The sequence below is a fragment of the Guillardia theta genome, assembly GCF_000315625.1.
Source record: "Guillardia theta CCMP2712 unplaced genomic scaffold GUITHscaffold_31, whole genome shotgun sequence".
NCBI classification, from domain to species: Eukaryota; class Cryptophyceae; order Pyrenomonadales; family Geminigeraceae; genus Guillardia; species Guillardia theta.
In genome coordinates, this window is record NW_005434643.1 from 581507 (window position 1) to 590811 (window position 9305).

The following is a 9305-nucleotide window of genomic DNA, read 5'->3' on the forward strand; positions in this document are numbered from 1 at the left end:
TAAAGCAAAAGAGATATGTTAGGGCAGTGAAGCAAACACAGAGAACCCTTTCCTCCTCTTCGAAACATCCCGCCCTGTTCCCTTTCGCACCCCCCCCCCCTCCTCTCCCCCCCCCCCCACGCCTGTTCCCGGGTCTTCCTCTCTTCTCCCCTTTGTCTGATCAGGTCCATTAGTTGAATAGATTCTCGGCAGCGAGGTGGCGGTTGGTCCGACTAGGGGCAGAAGGGGATAGGCCTGAAAACCTTTTTCGGGGGGGGGGGGAAGACATGGAAGGATGGTTTCTGGGGGAGCTTGTTGAGGAACGAAATCGAGGAGGTGTGGCCATGTTTAGTTGGGTCCCAGGTAGAGAGCGATTCCCTTTCTCATAATCGAAATATCTCAGTGATGAATCCTTTTCTCATGTTTATATTATGATCGTCGCTTGAACATCTGACCCATGCATAGGAATTGACTTGTCCGGGACAAGTTTAAGGTTGCTCGTTGGCAAATGGCAGACGTGCATGCAAGTCGGTGACGTTTTGAGGGGTATGGTGGACTGTGTAGCTGCTGAAGACAAGGATCAAGGCGACTTGCATCGTCAACATGGTGACGATGGCTTTGACAACTTTCTGGAACAAGAGTTGGAGCGGTTGAAACGAGCGAGCCACCACCATAAGGCGACAGATCGTTTATACGTTCTTAGAGCTTCTGCAAACAGCAGTGCCATGATCGACGGATGGTGGGCCGAGTTCGGCGTATTCGAAGGAATCAGCATCAACGCTCTTGCAGCGATTGCAAAGTCCCGCAGAATCGAAAAGTCCAAGGCTCCTACACACATCTACGGGTTCGACAGCTTCGAAGGCTTACCAGCACCCGAAACGGACGGGCGAACAGATTGGCTGACCAGGCGATTTGACCGGCGTGGTGAGTTGCCGCGAGTGGACGAGTCTGTCGAACTGATAGCAGGCTGGTTCTGTGATACAATCCCCTGCTTCTTGTCCAGAGCTGAAGTCCGGGGGAAACCTGCATCTCTGATCCACGTCGACTCCGATATCTATAGCTCCGCCATCTTCGTTCTTGAGGAGCTGACGCGAGCGGGGGCGATAGTGGAGGGAACGATCGTCGTCTTTGATGAGCTGCTGCACTATGAAGGCTACGAGCGCCATGAGATGAGAGCTTTGTGGGAGTGGGGAGGCAAGTTTGGAGCCGAATGGGAATGGATCTGCGTAAAGCATCGGGTCATGGGAAGGGAGGAGAGTCTGGGATCCTCCGTTCGCGTCCCTCACCGGCACCTTCGCTCTCAGGGATACGATCAGTCGGCCGCACTGCGAGTTGTGAAGCTGAATACAGCCGTTGTCGGCGAGCAGTCCGATCGGCGAGCAACTGAGAGCTGAGTCGAAGCGGAATGTCTAATTAAGTTATCAGAAGCTCAGTGCGGACTCGTCGGACTCTAATCAAGTTCGAAACAAGTACCGCTGTCTCACTGTGTGGGCCTCCGAGTCACCGGCGTGCTGAGATCGGACTCCGGACTGTCACTCCGGGCACCGGCGCCCGGACCGGAAGTTGGGCCCGGGGCAGCCTAAGTTAAGCTGGCCGCAGTGATCGGACCGTGGCCGGCTCCGGTCACCGGGTTGACTCATACACCGAGGACTCGGATGCCGCGGGGCCGCCCCCGCCCGGCGCCGCCGGCCCCGGGGCGGCGGGCCCGGGCCTCCGGACCGCCGGACCAGCCTGGGACGGCCGGGTGTAGTGTACGGGCCCCCCGCCCGGCCGGGCCGGGTCACTCATATCCACGGTACGGTCCGGGACCGTCCTGACGGGCCCGGGCCGGCCGGCCCTGCCTGGCTAGGCTTAACTCGAACTTGCCTATCCGAAGATCCCGCCGGTACGGTCCCCAGCGGCCCGGCCCTCGCCGGTCACTCAGAGCCGCCGGCCCGGGCCTGAGGCGGCGGGAGTGAGCCTCGGAGATCGGACAGTGTCGAGCGACGGCGCCGGCGCCGCCGCCCGCCGGAATCTCATCACCCGGCCGACTCGGCGATCATCGGATCGCAAGGCGGAACTCAGGGCCGTTGCCGGGAAGGCTCTCCGAATTCTGAAGTTCAATCCGGGTGACCGTTAACCGGTTGAGTTAACTTTGAGTAAAATTTCAGGCGTACTCAGTACCGTAAGAAGTGACCGGGTTATGGTCAGTCACGCCGGGCTGTCATGAAGTAGTAGGCGAACTTGGTTAACTTCGCAGGTCCGTGGAGTCGGCCCGGGCGAGAGTCAGCGTACCGTACTCTTGAGGATCAACTTTTAGTTGATCAACTTATCAGAGCGCCGGGCCCCGGGTACGTAGAGGATCAGGCACGAGGATGCGGGGAGTAGTGACTGAGTCAAAATACCCCGACACTGCCATCGGTAGATAGGGGTAGATAGGCCCCCGTGGGGTGGGGTATAGGATCACCTCCCCCGGCCTCAGACCGGGTGGGGTGGATAAATGGGGAGTGAGATGGTAGGAGGTAGTCGCAGAAAGTTCATTTTCACAACTTAATAAGGGTAGGGGTAGGGTAGGCGCAAGGGACATACCAAGTCCATGGGGTGTAAAGCAGGGAGAACAAAAGGAGGGTGGGGTGGTATTCAGGATGCACACGAGGACGGCGGAAGTAGGTCCAACAGGGGTAGGTGGATTGGATGTGTTCGTGACAGGTACAAAGTGCGTAAAGAAGGGGGGTAGTGGGGTAGTCGGATTAACTTTTCGAAGGGCAGTAGATTTGAAAGGAGGGTGGGGTACTCAAGTGTTTTAACATTGTTTTTAAAAAAAAGTGAACATGCAAGGGGAACAAAACAGGAGGAAGCAACCACTTCAAAGCAAACTCAGAGAAGAACAAAGAAGAAGTGAGTAGTAGACGTCTGAAGAGCAGGTGGTAGACATCTGGAGAGCAGGAAAGTGTGTTGGCATGCGAGATCTTACCGGCGAGGAGAGAGAGTCAGCCATGTCGTGTGCCGGGACTCCTGTTGCTTCGATGACAACAAATATTCCCCTGTGCCTCGAAGGAGGAGATTCATTGACATACTCTCTACCAACGTCTCCCTCTGACCCCTTCCGCTCTCTCATGCCGATTCTTGACGGAAAGCTGTATTTTACATGTGTACGGTCGATGCCTCCATCGGACGCAAAGCATGAATATTTCAAAATCCACAAGAAGTTCAAGTATGCTCCTTTCTGTGCAGATTTCGGGCCATACAACCTCGGAACAACCCATCACTTTTGTGATACAGTAAAACGAATGCTCAAGAATCCGGAAAACTCAAGAAAGCAGATCGTGTTTTGTTGTGGTGTGGAGACTGAAGATGTCACGAATGCGGTGTATCTCTTGGGATCGTTTCTGGTCTTGAAGATGGAGGCCAGTGTGCTTGACGTCATGCACATCTTCTCGGCCCTTCCTCGAGGAGTCTTGCGCCCCTACAGAGATGCGACGTGGGTACGGAGCACCTACGACCTCAAGCTAGACGACTGCTGGGCAGCCCTACAAAGAGCAGTGGCAACGGGGCTGTACATGCCCGCGTCCTTCAGCAAGGAGGAGTACTTCTACTACGAGGAGCCCTGCAATGGAGACATGCACGTGATCCTTCCCGGCAAGTTCTTGGCCTTCCGGGGCCCTGTGGGAAGGCGGGGCGGGCAGGGCTCGTCGTGTTTTGTACCGGCAGATTACTTTGAGGTTTTCAAGAGCCAGGATGTGAGCACGGTGATACGACTCAACTCACCTGAGTACGATAGAGAGGATTTTGTCAAGGGAGGGTTCAGCCATCACGAGCTGCAATTCCGAGACTGCAGCACGCCTCCTCCTCGTATCATTGATGAGTTCCTTAGGATCGCAGAGGGTGAAACCAGAACTATCGCCGTGCATTGTCTCGCGGGACTCGGCAGGACAGGGACGCTCATTGCGATCTACATTATGAAGCATTTCTACTTCACAGCAGCTGAAGCCATCGCATGGGTCAGGATTTGTCGCCCCGGCAGCATCATTGGCCCACAGCAACAGTTCCTAGAAGACCTAGAGGAGATTCTGCATGCCATGGGCAGGGCGGGAGTTGAGGGGTTTGACATCAGCATGATGAGCAGCAAGCAAGACTCTGAGTATGGCAGCACTGAATACACGGACAAGCTCGCATACATGGTAACTGAGAGTATCAGCCACAGGGGACGCAAGATCATGCAGCGGTCGGAGTCTGTCCATCAACAGCTGGGGCCTGATGCGAAGCCAAGCCCTGTCGGGGCACAGGGTGAGGATGCGAAGACCATGAAAGCTCTTCAGAACGTTAAGCCAAACTCCCCCAAGCAGAAAAACAGTGTGCTTCGATATTTGTGGGAGAAGCGGAAATCTCTTTTCTCTAGTGCAGAGGTGACACAGGAGGAGAGTTGCGGCCAAGCAGCAGGGATGATGTATGGAGGTCTCGAGCGGGTCAACACTTTCTGATATCAAATGTTTCAACTTTATTTGTTTAAAATTTTACAGTGTTTTCAATACACTTGAATCGTAAGATCTCATGGCAATTTGTCTCTGCCGCTTTCCGAGTTCTTATGACATAGCCGGCCGCACTGCGGCACAGGCTTTGCAAGCCGCGGGTGAAGCCGTCCGATCAGGCTATTAGGCAGGCTACGGTACAGCGGCAGTCACGGCTGTCCGAGTGCTCAGCGGCGGCAGCTCAGTGTCACAGTCCGACATCCGATCATGCGACTCAGCGTCACTGGCATTGCCGGCACCCGGCCCGCCGGTACGGTCCTACCGTCTCACTGTCAGTGTCGGACAGTCCGTGACGCCGGGACTCGAACTTGGGCCAGTCACTGAGTGACTGAAAGTGCACTGAACTCGTACTGCTTTTTAACTTAACTTTGAGTAAAAGGGAACTCAGTGATCGGCTGACTGAGGCTATACGATGCCCCGGCGGAATGGCGCGGCCATTTCGAATGGCACTGCCGCAAGTATCGGAACTCGGAAACTTGAAACTGAGTTGCCGCCGCACGGCCGCCGGCCCGCGTGTCTGGGACCGGGCACCGTGTGGTCACGCCGGGTGCCACTCAGTCACACTGTGCGGCCACTTCAGTGCCGCCGACCGTCCGGGCCGGCCGGTCGCCGGTCACTGGTCACCGGGTCGGGTGCCCGGAGCCTCCGAGAGTACGGGCCACCCGATATCCCGGGCCGGGTGAGAGTCGAGGCGGACTTGGCTCAGATGCGGCGAGTGATGCGGATTTATGGGATTTATTGGAGAAAGATGGGGAGGAGGAGGAGGAGGAGGGGGAGGGGAACAAAAGAACAAGGAACGAGTGAAAATAGAATCATGTTGGGGAGGAGACGAGATTGAACAGGTCTCAGACAGAGGGAAGGGGGGGAGAGGAGGGGAACAATATTCTTCATCTTCATCACCTCTTTCACGATCAACCAAGTTATGCTGATCAATGTAAACCTATCCAGCATCATGTCACTGATCCCTGCGCGGTCGTCTTGGCCCCTGCAACTTCTGCTACTCTCAGCGCTGGTACTTCATGTGATGACCGGGCCATGTGTGCTGACGGCAGCTCTCGGTAGGTTGTCGGCTGCGGCTCCGATGGAAACCTTCATCAAAGCTCGGCGCTGCATCTGGTGAACTTCTGCCTTCGTGAAGGAAGCTTGTGACGTGAAGGAACAGCGAGCTGTGAGGACTCTGAGTCGCATCCGGGGAGGGCGCCAGGTACTCTGCTTGATCTCCGTGGAGAGCAACTGACAAACGTGCATGCAAGGCTTGTTCGCCGCCGCAGGGATCCTCTGAGGTTGAGGGACCGCAACTGCCGCCTGCTGCGGTGAGTCAGCAGCTTCTAGCGGGATTGGCAGGGCGGGAACGCGCCTGAGATGCTTTAGGCCCCCGCGCCATCGGAAGAGGAGGAGAGCTCCGAGGACGCGGAGGAGAGAGACTCAGGAGAGTCGGACGTGAGATTGGAAGAGGATGCTGACTCCAAGGATTCCTATGTGTCAAGTTCAATGGACAAGGATGAGGACAAGGACGAGGATGAGGACAAGGACGAGGGCAAGGTGAAGGACGAGGACGAGGTGAAGGAGGTAGAAGTGGGATGGGACGAGGACGAGGATAAGGGAAAGAAAAGAGGCAGGAAGACACGCAAGGCAAGCAATGCTGCCAGGTGAAGTTAGATCAACATGGTGGCCCGCATGTCCTGACGTCATGGTTGAAAGGTTCATCGCAAGAGTCGAACGTACAATGGGAGTGAACGCGACTGCGGGTCAAGACGTTTATGCTGTTTGCTTTGCATCCTGACGGTGGGCAGAGGAGCAAGAATACGAGACGCAAAGCACGAGTGCAGAAGGGATTTCTCTGTCGGAGGAGGAAGTGAACGCTGAGGAGGATGCGGAGGAGGAGGGCTCGGGGGTGAACTTTGAGGAAGGTTCGACTGATTTTGTTTGCGCCTCGTGTTCGCTTGCAAGTGTTTGGATGCGACTCAATCGTGTGCGCCGTTGCTCCATGTGTGCATGCGATATGTTGAAGAGGAGGATGAGAATGAGGACGATGACGGGAAGGACGAGGACGAGGACGAGGACGAGGACGAGGACGATGACGATGATAATGACGAGGACGATGACGATGTTGATCCTAATTCAAATGAACCCTGCCCTTGAAAGAGCTCACGGTGTATTGTTGCAGTCCTTGAGCAGGCGAAGCAAGGAGACAAGTATGCTCAGTTTGAGCTTGCGGTATTCATGTTGGTTACGAGAACTTGCACTCGTTCACTTGAGGAACAAACAGGAGATTTTTTCCTCCGGCGAACACTGCAAGAAAGACAAAAACATGTCTATGTTCTGGTGAAACTATTCTCTCTACTTACCGTGTTCCTTCTCTTTCTTCTGATCCCTTCTCCTCATCCCCGCCCGTCCCTCCTCCTCCCCGCCCCTCCCTGCTCTTCATGTTTCTTTCTTCCTGAGGTTTTGTTCTGCTCTAAAATGTTTTCCGTCTAGGTTGAGGACTGCAGCAGAACATGGACACGTAGATGCGCAAGTAGGGCCTCCCTCCTCCTCCTCACCCCTTCCTTTCCCTCCTCCTCCCTTTCCTTCCAACCTCCCCTTCCTCCTCCTCCTTCTCATCATCATCATCATCATCATCATCATCATCATCATCATCATCATCATCATCATCATCATCATCATCATCATCATCATCATCCCTTCCCTTCCCTCCTCCTCCTCGTCCTCCTCCTCCACCACCACCACCACCACCACCACCACCACCACCACCACCTCCTCCTCCTCCTCCTCCTCCTCCTCCTCCTCCTCCTCCTGCTCCTCCTCCTTCTCCTCCTGAACTACTACCACCTCCTCTTTCTCCTTCCTCTACTCCTCCTCCCCCATCCTCTTCCTCCTCCTCGTCCTCCTCCTGAACTACTACCACCTCCTCCTCCTTCTCCTTCACCTTCTCTTCCTCCATCACCTCCTCTTCCTCCTCCTCCTCCTCCTTTTGCTCGATTTCCTCCTCCTTGATCGCTTCCTCCTCGATCTCCTCCTCCTTCTCCTCGACCTTCTCCTTCCTCTGCTCCTCCTCTTCCTGGTTCTCCTACTCCTCCTTGTCTCGTTACACTTCCCTCCTCTTTTCCTTCCCTTTTCTCGTGTGTCTTTCTTTTTACTGGCTTGTGAAGTTACAACTCGCTACTCGCCTGGCCCGAAAGAAGGCAACAGGCAACCAGGTCTCCTCCTCCTCCTCCTCCTCCTCCTCCTCCTCCTCCTCCTCCTCTTCCTCCTCCCTTTACTCTCAAGCAGACGGAAGCAACACATTGGTACCTGCAAGCAGCTGAAAGGGGAGTGGGTGAGATTACAGAGAGTGGGAGCATGAGCATGAGACGCAACGCAGCGTCGGCGCAGCACAACGTGGCTGGGCGTTTGTTTCAAGGGATAGGATGCTCCAAGGTGAACGTTCTACCATGTTCTCCTCCTCCTCTCCTGCCTTGACCGCTTCTTGCTCATCGTCCCATGTCAGAATGCCACGAAAGCTATCGAATACTACAAGAGAGCGGCCAGTCGAGGAATTACCAAGGCTCAGGAAAGCAGGAGGGGAGGAGGAGGAGGAGGAGGAGGAGGAGGAGGACAGTAGGAGGGAAAGGAGGACGACAGGAGGAGGAGGAGAAGCAGAAGGAGAAGGGATGGGGTGTGGCGCTGGAGGGTGGGTTTGGGGACAGCAGCAGCAGCAGCAGCAGCAGCAGCAGCTGATGTCAAAGAGATAAGCCGCTAACTTGCCACCGTGCAGCTGATGCTGGCAACCATCTACGAAGAAGGAGAAGTGGTGGATCAGGTGGAGAGAGGAGGATTGACGACAAGAAGATGGAGAGGGAAGTTGAGGAGAAGGGGGAGAAGGAGGAAAATTCAGTCAGAGAAACGAGCGCGAGGAGAAAGGACGAGCACGAGGAGGACGGAGGAGCAAGGGAGAGGAAGGAGGAGAAGCAAGGGATAGGAAGGAAGAGGAAACAGGGGAGAGGGAGGAAGAGGAGGGAGGAAGAGGAGACTTGAACATTCACACGTTGCAGGACATTCCAAGGGCTGTGAAATATTACCAGAAGGTACAGGAGCACGTGCGAGCATGCGAGTGACTGTGAGGTGAAGGCGGCGGACGCGGGGGATGAGCGAGGGGAAGCAAGCCTGGGGGTCCTGCTGATCCAGGTGAGAAAGGGAGAGAGAGAGGGTGACAGACAGACAGACAGACAGACAGACAGACAGACAGACAGACAGACAGACAGACAGACAGACAGACAGACAGACAGACAGACAGACAGACAGACAGACAGACAGACAGACAGAGACAGAGACAGAGCTGGAGTAGCTGCAGAAATTTGGGAGCAAGAAGAGACAAGGGAGGATTTAGTTGCTCCTCCTCCTCCTCCTCCTCCTCCTCCTCCTCCTCCTCCTCCTCCTCCAACTGGAAACTTTTGGCTGAAAGGACTGCGCAGGGAAGTCACGGGCTGAAACAAGACGCGGAGGTGAGAAGCTCGGTCTATTTTCTGTTCCTTACGGGCAGCAGGAGGGACTGGCGCTACTGCATTCCGCTGCGAACAAGGTAGATGATGCGCCGATGCAATGAACACGAGCTGGGACAGGAGCAGGAGCAGGAGCAGGAGCAGGAGCAGGAGAAACCGAAAGAGGAAGACACGGAGGAGGGGGGGGAGGAGGAGGAGGAGAAGAAGAAACATGGGGAGAAGAAAGACGAGGAGAATGAGAAGAAATAAGAAAGAGAAGGGGTACTGAGGAGGGCAGGGATAGGGAAGGAGAGGAGAAGGAATTTGGTAGGAAGGAGTGAGCAAGAAGCCTGAGAGG

General features: G+C 55.4%; 3 protein-coding genes across 3 annotated transcripts; all 3 read left to right on the top strand.

Moving 5' to 3' along the window:
* Positions 1–266: 266 nt before the first annotated feature.
* GUITHDRAFT_138418 (hypothetical protein) lies at positions 267–1373 on the top strand (the record flags this gene model as incomplete). Its single annotated transcript, XM_005833266.1, has 2 exons — positions 267–342; positions 445–1373. The coding sequence occupies 2 exons, from the start codon at positions 267–269 to the stop codon at positions 1371–1373; spliced, it is 1005 nt and encodes a 334-aa protein (XP_005833323.1).
* Positions 1374–3119: 1746 nt separating this feature from the next.
* On the top strand, positions 3120–4878 carry GUITHDRAFT_157774 (hypothetical protein; the record flags this gene model as incomplete). The annotated part of the gene is made up of 2 exons (XM_005833267.1): positions 3120–4052; positions 4867–4878. The coding sequence occupies 2 exons, from the start codon at positions 3120–3122 to the stop codon at positions 4876–4878; spliced, it is 945 nt and encodes a 314-aa protein (XP_005833324.1).
* Positions 4879–5439: 561 nt separating this feature from the next.
* On the top strand, positions 5440–9217 carry GUITHDRAFT_138420 (hypothetical protein; the record flags this gene model as incomplete). The annotated part of the gene is made up of 16 exons (XM_005833268.1): positions 5440–5499; positions 5550–5603; positions 5650–5691; positions 5741–5800; positions 5859–6136; positions 6189–6235; positions 6281–6397; positions 6655–6704; positions 7640–7687; positions 7761–7907; positions 8245–8289; positions 8522–8554; positions 8598–8654; positions 8942–8971; positions 9013–9048; positions 9089–9217. 16 exons carry the CDS (start codon positions 5440–5442, stop codon positions 9215–9217), a joined length of 1233 nt encoding a protein of 410 aa, XP_005833325.1.
* Between the last annotated feature and the right edge of the window lie 88 nt (positions 9218–9305).